This window comes from Toxotes jaculatrix, chromosome 18 (assembly GCF_017976425.1).
Source record: "Toxotes jaculatrix isolate fToxJac2 chromosome 18, fToxJac2.pri, whole genome shotgun sequence".
Classification (NCBI taxonomy): Eukaryota; Metazoa; Chordata; class Actinopteri; family Toxotidae; genus Toxotes; species Toxotes jaculatrix.
This window is the reverse complement of record NC_054411.1, coordinates 16,275,463-16,292,750: the sequence shown is the minus strand read 5'-3', so window position 1 is coordinate 16,292,750 and position 17,288 is coordinate 16,275,463. Positions and strand designations below refer to the sequence as shown.

At 44.7% G+C, this 17,288-nt stretch overlaps 1 protein-coding gene across 3 annotated transcripts; it reads right to left on the bottom strand.

Annotated features, from left to right (window-relative positions):
- Positions 1-411: 411 nt before the first annotated feature.
- LOC121198015 (trinucleotide repeat-containing gene 6B protein-like) lies at positions 412-16,635 on the bottom strand. 3 transcript variants are annotated; one of them, XM_041061818.1, is made up of 21 exons: positions 16,360-16,635; positions 14,828-14,915; positions 14,439-14,460; positions 13,700-14,140; positions 10,521-13,355; positions 10,063-10,212; positions 9,630-9,823; positions 9,400-9,462; positions 9,115-9,273; positions 8,789-8,926; positions 7,476-7,676; positions 7,161-7,268; positions 6,599-6,809; positions 6,220-6,372; positions 5,834-6,001; positions 5,310-5,456; positions 4,363-4,455; positions 3,866-4,081; positions 3,522-3,592; positions 2,539-2,678; positions 412-2,444 (listed from the first exon to the last, which is right to left on the bottom strand). In XM_041061818.1, exons 2-21 carry the CDS (start codon positions 14,882-14,884, stop codon positions 1,871-1,873), a joined length of 6,141 nt encoding a protein of 2,046 aa, XP_040917752.1. In that variant the 5' UTR covers positions 14,885-14,915; positions 16,360-16,635; the 3' UTR covers positions 412-1,870. The 3 variants fall into 3 exon arrangements, with proteins under 3 accessions (XP_040917752.1, XP_040917753.1, XP_040917754.1); XM_041061819.1 differs by having other exon boundaries at positions 9,630-9,820; XM_041061820.1 differs by lacking the exon at positions 14,828-14,915.
- Between the last annotated feature and the right edge of the window lie 653 nt (positions 16,636-17,288).

Sequence of the window (17,288 nt, the reverse complement as noted above, 5' to 3'; positions counted from 1 at the left end):
AAACTCACAGTTGCATCAGAGAAGGTAAACGATTTCATACAGTAAGCAATAGCTTACTGCAGGATGACGTGCGTGTTAAATAGGATTGGTTTGTGGATAGTAATGAGAGGGTGACAGATGGACACGTTGGCTTGTTTTGCTGTGGCCCTATCTAGGAACAGACATTCCACATCAATGTAGTTTACTTGTCATACACATCACTAACGTGCACAAAGCATAGCTTTTCATTGTCAGTATACTATGCATTGCTTAGGGTCCACATTTAGCAGATGCTTTCACACTGTCAGATAACAGATAAGAGACAGATTAAAACTGTGACTGGTTCAACAGGTACTTACCCTGAAAAGTTCTTTTAACCAAATTCCAGAAAGCTGGATTCACAAAATGCATTACAAAAATGACAAGAACAAATTTAGAAGCCAATACTTTCATCTTTATTAATCTTGTTCTCATTTGTTTAAATAAATTTTTTCCTTTGTAAAATCTCAAAACGAAAACACTGAACAGGAGTGTTAAAGCCTGTCTTAATTTAAAACGAATACACAACAACAGAACATTAAAAACGTACGGTAACTCTTACTCTGCATCTGTAAACAACCCGTCCCACCCCTCCCTCCCTCCCATTCCACACAGTTTGATAAGATTTGGCATGTCCATTTTCTCAACGCATATGCCTTCAGCTCTTTGTGTCATTAAAATGTTCTTTTTTTTTTTTTTTTATTATTGCAGGTCGGACAATAAAAAAGACAAGTCTGCTAAAAAAACAAACAACTTCAAATGAGAAAAAAGCATTAGTGCCAATATTTCTTAACACACAGTCAGCAGTATACTGAATGCACTCAAAACATTTTTGTATAGACCTTCTGTATAGTAAGCAGCCTTGCCCACATTATGACAGGCAGTAACATGCACACACACATTATCCTCACATTCACACACACGCACAACAACTGTGGTGGTTTAATCCACTTACTTGGTCTCAATCTCACTCACTCATGTCCATATAATGTGTATGATACTGTGCGCAGTATCGACACATGGAGAAATGCAACATAGCCTCAAAACTGCCAGCAATTTAACATTTATCACTGCAACAGTAACAAACATGTTCAAGAGAGAATAACAGAGAAAGAGTGCGTGAGATACAACAGTAGGAGGTCAGCATTTTGAAAACAGAACAATGACATTTTTCAATATTTTCACTGTTCAAAAATTAAAACCATACATACAAACAAACAGAAAAAAACAAACTTAACATACACAGTAAGATACAGTTCTGTTGTCTATCAGAGCTGTTTGCATGTGTTTGGATTCTGTCTCCAACTTTAAGGGGACGTGAATACAAACTGCACTTTAACCTCACATCATGTAGTAGTTTTAAGTTCTCTTATACGATGAAGGTAATGCTGTTTACAGTGCCCATCTGTCTGAAGGCTTGTCTGTATTTGGTGTGTGCATGTGTATGTAAATCCGTTGAAAAGTCCCCTATGTCTAAGCACATTGCAATCCAGTCAAGTCTTTCAGACCAACTGACTTTTCATTCTTTTTCAGGTTTCAAGTCTAAGCAGTTGAAATCTTCATCTGTGGAAAAAGGCTGTATACACATCTAACAGTCCCTGCATTTGTTTATATAATAGCTTAAGTCTGGCCACGAGAATGTGTGTAAGCATGTCTCACATTTCTGCTTTATGTGTGTGCACATTTATATGCATACCATGTATATGTATGCACATGTGGTATATGTGTAGTACATTAATATGCATACCATGTAAATGTGTTTGTGTGTGTGCTATAGTAAGTACATATGTATCCCAGTGTATTATGTTTTATCAGTGTGTCCAAACCTACACATACAAATGGAGGGGGCTCATCAGATGGAATCAGCTCCTCCTCCCAGCAGGTCGCCGGGCAACAATGCGGCAGGGCTGTCCATTTGGTGCCTTTCCTCCATTTGGGGTGCCCCCCACAGGCTGCTGCTGGGGTATCCAGCAGTCATGCCCCCCCAGAGCCCAGACCTCCCAGCCTCTACTCCACCAACACCTCCTCCCTCCCCTGACCCATTGGTGCTCCACTGGGAAAATATCCCCAGCCCTGGTCCTTGGGCTGAAGAGGTGTCTGAAGAACTGCCTGTACCATCGAGACTTTGCCAGCCAGAGCTGGAGGACCTCACGCTACCTAGAACCGCCGCTCCACTTTCCACTCCTCCTCCACTATTTCCATTTCCACCTGAAGTTGTGCCCACTGCTGCCCGTTCACTCCCTGGAGAGCTACCTCCACTGCTGGCCACAGCAGTGCCTGATCCAGATGAGCCCTGCGTCCCACCGGCCGCGGCCCCTCCTGAGCTGGACCCCTCTGCCCCTCCGGCCTGGGAATGTGCAAAATAGCGAGCGACTTCTTCCTCACTCACAAACTCCGCCAGGATTGTGGTGTTGCCCAGAACACACCTGAAAGAGAGTAAAACGTCAAGGCTCTTTAGATCAACAGGAGCATGTTCAATGTTAAGTATATGCGTATTAGTGAGGTTGGAGGTTAACCTACATGTGCAGTGCACCCTGGGCCTTGGCTGCTTCCTGCCGGCTGCTGTAGCGAATCAGAGCGCTGCCCTGGGTCAGGCCAAGGTGGAAAGTCAGCAGGGGGCCATGCTGCATGCAGATAGTCCTCAGTGTGGAGCCATCGATCTACAGGGAAACAGGAATAAAGGTTAAGTGTAAAAGATTTAGTGTGTGTATGTGATGTGATAATGCTAGAGCAATTGTCCGCAATATTTAGTCGTCAATTATAGGGACAGAGAAAGGTCAGGGAACGTAGGAGGTTATACAACAAGTTATATGTATGAAGAATCATGGATTAATAAATAATGTGGTGAGACTGTACACGGTGGCGTTATCAGTCTGTAATTCTGTCACAGTTACAGTAAGATACCCAAGCTGTGCAGGCCTGTGCATAAGAGAAATGCATAAGGCCAAAAGGATTAAAACTAAATCTATGACTAAAACAAAAAAAATTGTCTAATCTTATAATTAAGCATTTTAATTTCTATGCTCTTCCTAGAGCAGTGTCATGCCAGTGTCATTTGTGCAGACGCTAATTGATTAAATGGCTCACCCAACTTCACAATCCAATTACAGATGGGTCACGCATCATTCTGTCTAATTTGCATAAGACAGACTGAAGGGGAATACAGATGAATGAGCACAGAGGTGTAATGCTTTTTGAATTCAAACCCTGGCCAGTCTGACTGGGACGCTGTTTTACTTCACAGCCGTGATAAAACCTTTCATCACAGCAGAATTTAAGAACATTTTAATTCTACGCTGATTGCACAGCACATTCCTGTTACATCTTTACCTCACCCTTTCGTACCATTTTCAGTTTACAGACAGCAGGTTTACTTGTGGTGACACTGTTGATATTTTAAATTCACTGTTGCTACAAAACCCCAGAAAACTGTTACAGTAGGTAACAGTTTATTCTCAGGGCTTCCCCTAAACATGTCCCTCCCTCTTCTTCTCACTCCTTACCTGAGGGGTCAGGTTGCTCAACAGCAACCAGCAGCTGCCTCTGGAGGCCACACCATCGCTCCAAGCTGAGCCTGTAAAGAAGAAAGAGGCAGAGCGAGACAAACAGAAAACAAGACAAGGGATGAAACTATTAGCAGGGATGTCACAGTTGATGACAAATGCAGAGATTACAGTGAGGATTACTTTATTTACACAAAGACAATGTTTATACTAGGTTTCATGACACTGTAGACCTGTGTCATTATGTCACTGTCAGCCTGATCTTTCTCTATACAGTATTATGGTTTAGTCCTTAGTTGACAAATGGTTATGAAATAATGAAATCTTCTCTCCATAAACAGTACCTGGCCCAAATCTTGACTCTTGATTAATCCCACCCCCTCCCCAGCTCCGGGCCAACCGTGGGCCTCCGCTACCCCATGGGGAGGGTGAGGCCTGCTTTTGATTAGTTAAGCCAGGAGGGGGGCGTGGCAGCTGCGAGCTGTTGCGATTGGTCTTCCACAACTTGTTTTGTCCGATGGGCTCTGGGGGCCAGCTGGGCTTGTACTCTGAGTACTTTCCTGAAGAGGAAATGGACAGGGAGGGAGAAAGAGGGGGAAAATGAGTTTTGACAAACAGATCACAGAAATGGGAGGGAAGAGAACACAGTACTGGTAACTCTTTAGGCATCTTTGCAGAAAAGGCACAACTTGTACACCAATAAAATGCAACGCAAACACAATGCACTGTATAGTAATGGAAACAAAGAAAATGAAAAGCTAATAACAACTCAGCTAATAAGATGAAGGAGATTCAAACGTCAAAATGCAAAAGAAAATAAAGAACAAATCAAAACATGTACCTGTGCTGTGTGCATTGCTGAGGGGGCTGTCTGAGGCACTGTAGGGCCAGGCACCAGGTGAAGGCAGCGAGGTGTTGAGGGAGGGGTTTGGCCCTACAAAACATTACAAGGTTATTTACACATCCTGTGATAAACAAGGCAAGGCAACCAAAGTACAGTTGCACTGCCAACTCAGTTTGTGAGGAACAGGTTCAAACCTTTGACCTATGACTACGTGTAAATAAATGGCACTAGAGCATGTTTTCAAGTATTTCCAAAACTTAGGTCACATGACTAAAAAAAAAAAAAAAAAAAAAAAATTAAATAAACAAACAAAAAATGAGTGAGAAAAATACATTTATTCTCGACCCAGCAAAAGGGCAACAATATGCAAACCTTTGGAATCGTTATTAACCAAGTTCAGGCTTATGTCCAGTGGAATTTTAATAGAGTCATCACACATGGTGGTAATAAGACTGGAAATGTAATTTTCAGTTAAGCTTTCAAAGCTTTCTGGGAAACGTCCGACTGAAAACTTTGGTAGTTATAATTCAGACAACAGAACTGTGTATCATTATTCCACTTAAAAAATTTCCACTGTTTTACAGTGGTAAGAGTTAGTAGTGAACAGATTTATTGCTCAGCCCTAATCCTCACAGGAAAGAGCTGTGCCTTCGAATGGGAACTCAACATAATGCGCTCTGTTAACAACTGCACCTTAAGCTGTATAATAGATTAGACTGTAATATTTTCAAAATGCTTTCACTCGATCATTCAGCTTCGTTCTCTTGCTGGTCAAAAGTGACTGATTACAATACTAAGCCCCTGTAATCCATTCTTTGCTTTTATTTGACACAAAGTTGGAACTTTGTCTCAAATCATGTTATGTGTCAATATACATATTATGTTACTTTAAAGTGCCAATGCAAAAAACAATACCTATGGTCATCACACATTTAGTCAAATACCTATGTTGTCTCGCAGTAACTGGTGGTCAGAGTCATTGAGGCTTGGGGGTCCTGGGGAGCCAAGAACACTACCAGGGGTCATGTAGGGGTCAGACTCGGGGTCCCCACTACTCTGGATTCCCTTCCAGGGCACACCAGGCTGGAACTCTGTCAGCAGACAACAGAAAACTTATTGACTGAAATGATTTGCCATCATGCTATTACTATTTTTCAAATCAAACACCATAAGGACATAACTAAAATCCTGTGGTTGTGCCTGCTTTTATTTGTTGTTTATTTGTTCATTGAGAGACCATTTGATTAAGCCTCCTCTGATCTGATCTGTTAACCTAACATGTACATATTGGCCATCATATTACAAATAACTAATTAGTTTGTTCTACTGTTTTGTGGATTAGGCACTAAAATGGCACTTGTCTAATACACATGGGGCACCCTGCACATTTGAGCCCGAGTTGAAATGAACATTTTATATTGTCTACTTATTCTCTGATCCTGACTCATCCTGAGAAGGACATTCTCACCTGGAGGCCAGCTGGATGTGGCAGGTTTGTTCCCCATTTTACTACCAGGAGTTCGGTGCCAGTTGTCTGCAGAGCCCTGTGGGGGTAACCCTAAGCCATCACCGCCCAGCATTTCATACTGGGAGTAAGGGGATCCTCCTCTCACCTTTATAGCACTGGGTAAAGGGCCTTCGGAATGGCACACAAGAGAGAAATAAGATCAAGCAGATTGACATGAATATGTTTCAGATCACTTCAACTGACAGTGGTTCATTCAGATACATTGTGAATGAAGGTGATTACCAGCACAGTTAACACCAGATTGACAGCAGCCTGGGAGGTGAGCTTTCCCAAACTGTGAATTTTGCCTTTGCAAATATCCTGTTATGAACCATCTGTTAACCTACCGTTCTTGTGAAGGGTTGTCTCGGGGGGTGAGGGAGCTGGGGAGTGTCCCTCCATCATCCATTTGAAGCGGGACTGCTGCCCCCCTGTGTCCTTCATCCCTCCCATCATGGGACCGAGCTCCAGTCCTGACAGGTTACCACCAGGGGCAAGCCCTAAGAGGACACACATTAGACAGCTATAACAGGTTGGCTGTTACTGACTTGATCCTAACCCAAGTGTTGATTTGCTGTTTACACTGAGATAGGATTCTACAAAGCTACTTTGACAGCCCAAGAAACACTACTTAGAGTAAACTAACCTTGTACAAGTGTCTTTATAGCTACATATACAGCTGACCGCATGAGTCTAACCCACAAACATTTTGCCTGTTGGACTCACCAGAGTACATCCCTTGTGTTTTGGCATGAAGGTCTGATAAGGGGCCCCCCATTCCAGGATGTGGAAGGGGGTCTACCATGGGCTGTTTGGACAGGCCTCCTCCCAGGTGAGAGGGAGACAGTTTGGAGCTCCCTCCTCCTACTGCAGCTCCTCCAACTCCACCCTGCTGATGCTGCCTCTGCTGCTGCAGAATAGCCATAATCCTTGCCAGCTAAGGAGGACACGATTTATGAAAACCAAGCACTCATCACAATGACTGCAAAGTACATTGAATGGTCATAGACTATATTACTCTAAATACTGGTAAATTAACACTGTGTTTACCAATATTTACAGTAATACGCTGCATGTTCTAGTCAACATGATTTAGGGATACACTGCAGTCACGCTAGTGGAGTATTAGATGGTACTGGTAATCGTATGACAGACAGGCCAGTTAAGCGTTGTCTGTAGTGTGATCAAGAAGGTGTTGTTGCAGTACAGAAATATAATTATTGAAATGGTTGAGGCCCTGGTGACACTGCATGCTAAGGTACAGAGTGAAGAATATGATCATGGTCACCTGCTGTGGGTCTGGCTGCTGCCTAAGAGGCTGAGGCTGAGGGAACTTCCTCTGGTTCTGCAGGAGCTGCTGTTGCTGTTGCTGCTGTTGTAGCAGGAACTGACAAGCCTGTAGGGCGGTGGGCAGAAATGGTCAGAGAAGGAGGTGAACATACAGACACTGTGAGTAGAGTGGTAACAGTGGGATTACTACAATACACCATGACATTTAAAATATTCCCAAAAAGGAGTTACACAAAGGCAGTCTACAATGAAATATTTATTTCAATGTGATGTATCAATTCATTGTTCAACAATCGATGATTTAGGCACCTACCAGATGGAACTGCTGCATGTGGGGGTATAGCACTGCTAGCTGCTGTGGGGAAATCTGAGGAGGAAACACTCCTCCACCAACACCACTAACACCACCGACACCTCCGACACTTCCAACGCTGCCAACACCTCCTACTCCTCCAACCACTCCACCCACACTGCCACCAGGAGACGGCATCTGCTTCAGCATAGGACCCGGCACCTGAACATTACAGGATTTTATTTACATATGGCTGTTGATACAGACACTTAATAAAGTAATATGAGAAAAAGGCACACTCCATCTGTTGAGCTCCACTGATTCAAAATTTATGAACAACTAAATTCATAGTTAACAATTACAACACACAACGTTTTTAGACACCATGAAGTCTTGGTGGCAGGTGCACAGGATCAAAAGCTATTAACTAACCATAATCCCACACGCTGTTATACTTGTTAAGAAACATTTTGCTCTTTGATATATAGGTTTCTATTTTTGTTGTAATAGTTCATGTTGTGATATTTGTTTTCCTTGCTGATGGGGTAATCCCTTAGCCTCATAAAGGTCTGAGGACTGCAATGTTGTTCATAAAGTGACTACAAATGATGGGACATGAGGAGGACTCTTTGTTTCCTGATAACTCTGAAATGTGCGTATTCACAGAATACAGCCAGAACAGGATCCAATTTTGAACAGGTGCCTCAAACAACATATCATCTCTGGAAGCCAAGAGACTTCAAGATGCAACAAGTGTGGGGCTCATTACTGTCTTAGGCCAGATGAATTAGAAAGCTAAGGTGTCATCTCCTGTCAATTTTACATGATGTTTCATACAGAGAACTGAAGAATGCTGGGAAAATAAAACAATTAAACAAACTGTTAATGCAAAGAAAACAGGAAATAAATAGGATAAAGTACATTATTCTGTAATGTCTAAACATTGTGTTAATGGATTCTTAAAAGCTATTCTCTAGCTTAAAAGCCGCATAAGCCACTGCTGTGTTATTTATTGCCAGACCACAAAGAGATAAAGCAATAAATAATTCTGTTCAACAGCTTAGCAAGCCCAACAAATAATATGCGGGACGACTGACCAGACTAGCATCACTGTAGGTTTGTTGCATACCACTTTGCTGCCAACTATTTGTGATGTGCAGTATCAGAATTATTGTGGACAATATTCAATTAGGCACTGAAAATCATATCAGCAACCCAAATTTTTGTTTATGGGCAGTCGACATTGGCAGGACTCTCCCTCTAGGAGACCCTCCATCTCTCCTAGATACAACATTCATCATGGCTAATAACATCAGAAACAGAAGACAACAGACCTGAGCAGACAGGAACTGATGAGGCACTTGAGCACGTAACCCCTGGGAGGGGTTCATCGGATGCATGCCAGGTTGGTGCATCCCTCGAGGCTGAGGCATCCCTCCGCCACTGCCAACAAACACTCCATGGCCACCCATCTGAAGTTCAATGGAAAAACCAAACAACAAAAGCAGTGTAAGTCATGCTTGACTTAGAATTTCACACCAATGTAGCAGATGTTATTGATATAAAAATCAAAACGATAATAAGATGAAAGTTAACTTCAAAAATGGAAGGTCTGTAAAGTGCGTTCATACTATTACTAGCGTGATTAACAGACTCTAACCTTTTCACCATATGGCCCCATATCAACAGGACCCATGTCTTTGGAACTAGGCATGCGGTAACCTCCTCCACCTCTTCCTCCCCTTCTCATCTCTCCGTTATAGTCAGTTATTCCTCTCTTGTCTCCTTCCATCTTTTTGTCATCACTTGGGTCGTCACCCTGAGAAACAACAAAGTCATTAAGTGGCTTCTCACTCATTTGTAGGACAGTAACTCACTGATTATGCATCCATCATGGTGACGTAATAAATATGGGTCATGAGACTGCTGATTCTTAACGTCTTACCAGAAGACCCATATTTGAAAACTGCCGCGACACTGGGTTCATCCAGCTGTCCCCACCTCCACTCTTGGGGAAAGAAATTTAAACAATATTATCAGTCAAAACAGAAAATTAAAAATTAAAAATGATAGCGAGTATTGAGGAAAGTTAAAAAACACATCGAGAACTGCTTTGTCTTAATGCAGTGAACCAAGAGAGGCCAGATAAACCTGTTTGTGTGTCCTGTTCCCCACCTTGATGTTGCCTCTCTTTCCTCCGTGAGTCTGACCCCAGCCTCCAGAGTTGAAGGAGGAGCTGCTCCCCTGGGAGCCAGTGCTGTTCCAGACCCCACCACCACCATCGTCTTCCTCATCCCAGCTGGGGTGACGGGAGGCTGCAACAGAGCCCTCTCCCTTCCCACCCCAGCTTTCCATTGACTTGGTGCCTGCATCAAAAACAAAGCAGATGGTTATGATAATGTCTGCAGCCATTTCTCTAGATGAACTATGTTTTGGAACTTGTGGTTTGAAAAATGTTGAATCCCATTCAAACTGGGAGATGTATAATGTTGCTTGATTAGAGTCTCAGCCTCATGTCTTGGAATGTTGTGTGAGTGAGTGAGAAACAACAGCTCAAAAATCAGACACTGTCATATTCTGAATGACACACATTTGGCGCTGTTCTTACCAGGTTTACCAGGGTTGGGTGAAGGGTTCCAGCCAGAAGCTTTGCCAGGTTCATCTGGATCGCCCCAGCCCGTTGCTGCATCTGATGCCTGGCCCCACGCAGCGGTACCATTATCCACAGACTGTGCACCTCCTCCCCACATGCCCGGACCTGGAAATTAATGAAAGCGAATACTACCATTTAAAATGTGCCAAAGAAAAATACCAACAACAACAGTCAGTATGGTCAATGAGGCTGACATTTGCAAATATTTTGTGCTCTGCTACAGATGTTTCTGATCTATGGAATCCATGGAAAAAACTGTGTCACTGCTACAACTCTTAAATACTACATATAAAGTGATGGCAGAATAAAGAATAAGTAGTATTTCAAGAACAGTTCAAATGCTGATGCTCAGTTTAATCTGGGTGCAGATTGCCAAATACATACTTATTTGCAACAGTACAAATTGTGCTTACCCACTGCAGCACTGCCAGGGTTTGTGTCCCTGTTGTGCTGCATCCCCTGCTGCCTTCTCGGTGGTTGTTGCTGCATGGATGGTGGTGGAGCCTGCTGACTGTGGCTTTGGCTGGGCGTAGCGCTGTTCTTGTCCCACAAGTTCACATTCTTGCTGTTGTAGCGAGTTGGGTCCCCCCAAGCTGAAGTGCCATCATCAATTTCCATTTTGCGACTGATGGACTGAGGGGAGGGTTCTTCCCAGCCACTGGGCTCCAGGGTGTCCCCCCCACCTCCAGAGATTTGGGGGATCGGGCCGGAGGTCCAGCCCGAACTTTGGTTCTGATTCTTGGATGGTGGACCTCCACCTCCAATGTTGGACCGGCTGTTCCACCCTCCTTGCATGGGACCTCCTGGTGGCTGCTGGACCTGTGATTGGTGCTGCTGTTGATTTGGGGCTTTCATTGGTGCCACTTGGCTGTTTGGTATCTGTGCTGCTGCTGTGTGCGGCTTGGCACTCCCCCAGTCCTGGTGGGATTTGCCTCCACTCACATCTCCCCCTCCCCATCGCTGAGATCCCCCTTCATCTAAATTACCCCAGGAAGATCCCTCATCAGAGTTGCTTCCACCTCTGCTTCGTCCATCTCCCCACCCACCTCCAGGTGTGGAGTCTCTCTGTCCCCAGTCTCCTCCCCAACTGCCTGCCTCCCCTTTTCCAGTCCCCTTCCATCCCCTCGTCCCTTTACCCTCTGGGCCATCTGCCCACCCACTACCCTGTTCTCCAATGTCTCTCCTGTTCCCTCCTCCTTCTCTGTGATCCCTCCATTGTTGTTCTTCACTCCCCCATCCTTTGCTCTGGCTTTCAGGTGGGAGATCACCCCAGCCTCCAGCTGCCTTCCCTGGATTGCCCTCCGTATCTTCCTCCGTCATTCCTGGCTTCCTTATAGTACTACCAGGCATGTGAGGACCACAGGCGGACTGTGTAGCACCACCATCCCAGCCATCCTTCACTGTAGCAGGGCCAGAGTTTAGGCTGGTCGCATGACTACCAGAAGATGGATCATTAGTTACTGAACTGGTGTTAGACAAGTACCCAGGACTGCGACTAGTGGTAGTGTTCATGGTTGCTGATGAGAATGCAGAGGAAGATGAAGTGCTTCTTTCATTTCTGTTTCCTATGTTTGCTGTGGTGTCGAGGTCCCATGCCACATTCTGCCGAATCTGGGTCTGCCCCCAGCCCATGTTAGACAGGACCCTGGGGTCCAGGTCAGATCGATTGAGCATGCTAAGTAAGGCCACTTCAGTGTTGGAGGTCTGTTGGGGGCGGTGACGCACAGATGAGGGTCGGTCCTGCTTATGACTGCCACCACTCCCTCCTCCACCACTACCAGCTATGGAACCTCCTCCACTAGAGGATGAAGGTCCTCCACCTCCTGTGCCTCCACCCTGCCCCCCTCCTCCACCCCACTCCCCAACTGCCCCATCCCCACTTTCAATCCCTTTCTGATTGTCCCAAGCTTTTGCCATAGTTTCAAACTTTGGTGAGGCAGAGTCCTGCAAAACGCTGCCACCAATACCTACACTGCCTCCACTACTGCTGCTGTTGCTGCTCCCATCTCCCCCTCTTCCACTTCCTATTGCTAAGTTACTTGAACTTACACCTCCTGCTGTGCCGCCCCATTCTGCTTCTGAACTGCCTCCTTCCCACGCTCCCTGAGATACCACTGGGGTATTTGAGCCACCATCATTTCCCCTGCCCCACCCTGCTTTCTCACCCTGGTTACCAAAGCCCCAGACATTCCCTTCCTGCCCCTGAGCTCCAGTCCCTCCTCCACCCCACCCATCTGCCTGTGATGCACCGGCACTGAGGTCAGAGGAAACTGGAGGCATGGATCTCCAAGAAGAGGCAGCTAAGGAGGAAGACGAAGAGCCAGAAAGATTACCACTCCCTTCTTCTTCAACACTAGCAACCCCACAGTCCCTCTCATCACCAACTTCTTGATTTGGTCCTGCTCCTCGTGCTCCCCCACCCGAACCCAGGTCCGGCCCTGGGTTTCCTAAGTGCTGCTGTGGTTCTCCACTCCCGTCCCCCACAGCTGTATCAGTGTGCTGCTGATGAAGACCGGTTTGATTCACAGATGAAAGAGAGTGAGTGGTGATGAGGGTGGTGCTGGCAGAAAACGAGGAAGCTGAAGTAATGGACGAGTGTAGTGGAAAGCTGTCACTAGCCGAAGTTGATGCCTGCACAAGGGCAGGCCAGGCAGAGGGGTTCACGTTGGGGTTGAAATTGGCACCAGGGACACTGCTGCTGCCATCCACAGAGCTCTCCTGAGGCCCAGGAAGAAGATGGGAGACTTTGGAATTGTAAAATGCTGCTGATCCTAGCCCTGCCTCCACCTGAGAGGAGGTGGAAGAGCCCCATACACCACCACTTGACTGAACACATTCATTAAGTGAGGAAGAGGAGGAAAGAGGAGAAGAACAAGGTGGGGAAGGATTGTCCGAGTTCCCTGCTCCTCCTCCTACTGCTCCTCCCTTCTGCTGGATGTTTCTCTCACTCCATGAGGCACTACTGTTGTTGTTACTGGGGCAGTCTTGCTTCTGCACTCCTCCTCCAGCCCCATCAGAACTCACTTTGGCCCCGCCTAAGATGCTTGGCCAATCCTCCAGGTCAGTCCCGTCCACAATCGCCTTCCCGCAGCCCTGAGAAGAGGACTGGCTGCCAGAGCCTGCCCCCCATGTGGAATTTGCATAAGTTGAAGTAGTAGTAGTAGTAGAAGAAGACGACAGAGCAGCGACACATAATGAGGATGAAGAGGAGTTGGGAGGTGAAGGGGAAGATGAACCCAGGTTGGAATCTATATGGACAAAATTGAAACCGTTGATTTAATTGACAATTTAAGCATTGACATTACTAAATGACTTGCACAACGTGCCAGCTGGTGGTCACTGAATGCATCACTACTGTCATGTACATGTTTACAGCTGCAATTTTAGAGACTTTTTTTATTATAATGTCAACTGATGGATTGTGCGCTGTTGTAAAATCCTTTCCATGGCAGCTGGGTAAAATGTGTGTTGCTTTTCTAAAAAAAAACCAAAACTTTACTTTAAGTCAGAGAATGACTACTGCTCATGGCAGGTACTCTGTGGACTACGTATTAAATGTGATAATCTTTTTTGTTCTGCAACAATGACCCACCTGCGCCTCCAGCTGTGCTTGCATTGGGGTTATCTGCTCCCTGTGAGGAAACAGGTGGGGTGACTACCCAGCCACTGCCTCCTGCTGTACCCCCTTCCCCTCCTCCTCCTCCTCCTCCTCCCAGCAGCATGGAGGACAGCGGAGGCTGGCCCCTCTTCAGTAACACTTTATGGTCCTGCTGGCAGCGAAATCTCGGTGGAACCTCTCTGGACATGTATCGCTGCTGCTGGGAGGTCTGGCTTCCGGAGGGGGAGGAGGAGGGCTGTCCGTTGGCCACAGCAGTCCGCTGCTTTGCATTGTTCCCGCCACCAGGAGGAACTTGTGCAGAAACCCCAGCTGCACCAGAACTGGGGGATGAGGGGGCAACAGGGCCAGGGCTGGGGGACACTGAGCCTGGGGTGGCAAGCGGCTGGGAGCAGGAGGGCTTGGCTGATTCTGGCACTGAAATACACAAATAATAAAGGGTGTGAATCACTGGTAGGTGAGTACAGTATAAAGAGAAAGAAAATATGGGTATATTACACAAGGTAGCTTAAACCGCTCTATAGTTAACAGTTTAAGAAAAGTTTGAGAAAATTTGTAAAGTGAAATGTGAGCATAACTTGATGCTATAATTCCTTTGGTCATCACAATAGATAAAAGCTTTTATAAGAACTTGGTACTGCTAATTAAATCTTATTTAACAATAAGAGTTCATATTACTGAAGAGTGTGGTGATGACAAACACAAAAAAACACACCTTTGATTTTCTGTTCTGGCACCTGAAATAGAGAGAGAATAATTGAGTCAGAGGGCAGAAGACAATCTGCTGGTGACAAACTGATGAAGCAACAAAAAAATGTTGTTTTCAGATCACTACCTACATGAATCCATGTAGACCTACAAGTGTTATCTTGCTAGGCTTTAATCTCGCCACTGAGACTGAGAAATAATAGCATTGTACTTTTTCAGTAAATTTTAACAATCTCCAAAACCTTCCGCATTAAATCTTAAAGTTACTTGAGAAAAATATTAAAAATAGTAAATTAATATTGAGAAGCATGAGCTCCAGCAAAAAACAAATAAGTGATGATGACATGGAAGCAGAAATATCACACCTATTATCTGCAAAATATACAGCCTGGTTACCTTCTGAGAGGTTTCCCTTTTCTTTTTATCTTCTTTCTTCTTTTTCTTGTCTTCCATGAACTACTGTTCCCTTTCCTGATTCTCCTGTCTGTCAAGATAAGTGTGCACATTCAATTATTTATGTTACACCACAAGCCACATTGAAAAGCCGTGCTGAAAGCATAACTTTTTCACAAACACATGTACACTTTGATTCAAAATTAATATTATGTATTTCATCAGATCAACTGCCAAGTATACTCCTACACAGTCAATGTTGTTAGGGCTGTAACGTTAACCAGGGGCAGACAGCTTGACGACTGCCCATGGTAGCCTAGCTTCTCACTGCATAATTCATTAACCAGCAAACGATTGCAATTCCAACCAACAAACAACATGGGCAGCAGCCAAACAAACAAGTGACTTAAAACTCTACATTTCTGGCAATGTCAGGTCCTCTTGCACTACAGGAGAGACTGTAAAGGCAACATGATCCAGAGAATACTAGCTTTAATGTGAATACATGACAGGATCTGTCCAGTGTTATCAAGGACACGCTCTCGCTGACGTCACACCTGCCCACCACCCTGCCACAAGTAAACATATGAGTTGTGCATTTGCAATATGCAAATGTACAACTCATACTTAAGCCACGTGAGGCCGTTTTTGTGGAAAACAAAACATGCGACAGTATGCGGACAAATAGGGACAGCGTTGTATGTGGGAAAATAAAAGGATCTCCAATGCCAGAGAGTTGTAAATACGACTGGGCCCAGTGTTTCTGTTAGCTAAGCTGCACATAATTAGCATCTTGTCACACAACGCTAATGTAAGCTAACTGGACAACTTAAAGCTTTAACTCTCTGTTGTAACATACCAGCTGGCATTACCTTCCGAAGTCAGTCTACGTAATGTGTGAGAACCCTTACAACGCAGATGTCTGCAGCCGAATTAGGAGCAAACGACACCTGGTTTTCATATAAATAACAGGCCAGTCAGGAATAGCTGTGAAGCTACTTGCGACCAACACAGGAGCTTCATTCGGGTGAGCAATTAGCTAATGCTAGTGCGACTTTGAAGCTGCGACCGAGCGCTGCGCCGTGACCCGAAGAGCCGGGGGCTCGCGAGGGTAGGCTGTCCCAGAGCAAGGTGCCTCTGTCGCTCCGCGCGACGAATAACCTGTACGCAGCTGACTGCGGACAGCAGGCACGTCATGTTAGCTAAAGATATGCCCCTTATTTTCAAACACTGCGTTTCATTTACACAACTCGGCGCTGTGATAGATAACTTTACAGTGGCCACAAAAATACGAACAAGTCAGTGAACAGACTAGCAAGCTGGTTCATCAGTACTAACGGTCGACAGGGCCAAACTAAACGACGAACTTCAGTGACGTTTCTTCAGGATTGCACGCTCAAAAAAAGCGAAGCTCTTCTAAAGCTGACAAACCCAAGTGTTGTTGGCTGTATAACGGTGGAAATGATTAACGTTATAAACCAGCACATATATTACGAAATCCGCCGAAGCGCATAATGTTAACGTTCAATACTTACCTCGGGAATCACATAGGACATAAAGTGCTTCTGTGCAAAAATTCTTGCAGACCTACCGCTAGCAGGCTAGCAAGGTAGCTAGCCTAGCGAGCGAGTTCTTCGAGGCTTTCAAGGCTAAACTGAGTAAGAAATGACATCACCGAAAGGCGAAATGTAAATCGTAGAAAATGAGGAAAGGCGACTATTCTTTTTGCGCGACTGTAGTTCTCAAGCTGTAAACAAAACATGCATAACCCCTTGATGACTGTCAGACGCTGTATGATCAGTTAGTTTACTATCGGCCATTTTGCTTGTGTGGAGGTTTAGCCAGCATATGATATCACCAGGGCTGGTTGTTGATCAGAGAGGGGAGGAGGAACAGAGCGCTTCCCGACACCGTCCACCAGGGGGCGTCCAGTCACAGGAAACATGACGCCATACACGCAAGGCAGGAATAAGTAAACAAATGGGTCAAAAATCAATTATCACCTGCGCAAGACTGTAAGTGGCCGTAAAGCAAAACTAATTTTGATCTGTGAGGAATACTGTAGTGTTTCTGCAATTTTAATTACAAACATTTGAATTAAGTTTTTTCAAGATTTTATTTCAAACAGGATGGTGAATCTTCCCGTTGACAGGAGAAATGTTAACACTTCAGGTAGTTCTGCAAATTTGTCACAGTAAAACACTGCATTTTTGTCACTTTTAATTAAAAGTTGTTTTTTTTAATCGTGGGAATTATTGACAATATAATGGAAACAGAAAATTAATGTGTTTTCCATTATTTTGTCTATATTTGTGTTTCAGATTAGCATTACAGATTCCTCTTTGAATCTAGCAAATGCACTGTCGAAATGTATGCTGTTACATTTCAATAAAAAGCAGTTAGATTGAGTATTTTGTGTATTTTTAGCGCACAAGTGAAGAAAGCTCAATTCTTTTTGTATTTA

Excerpts from the sequence above, each read along its gene's own strand:
- LOC121198015 (XM_041061818.1), bottom strand. The coding sequence starts at position 14,884 with ATGGAAGACAAGAAAAAGAAGAAAGAAGATAAAAAGAAAAGGGAAACC. Across the intron at positions 9,274-9,399 it reads TTTCAAATATGGGTCTTCTG|GGTGACGACCCAAGTGATGA; the intron begins GTAAGACGTTAA and ends GTTGTTTCTCAG. Across the intron at positions 3,593-3,865 it reads AGAGTCAAGATTTGGGCCAG|GCTCAGCTTGGAGCGATGGT; the intron begins GTACTGTTTATG and ends TCTTCTTTACAG.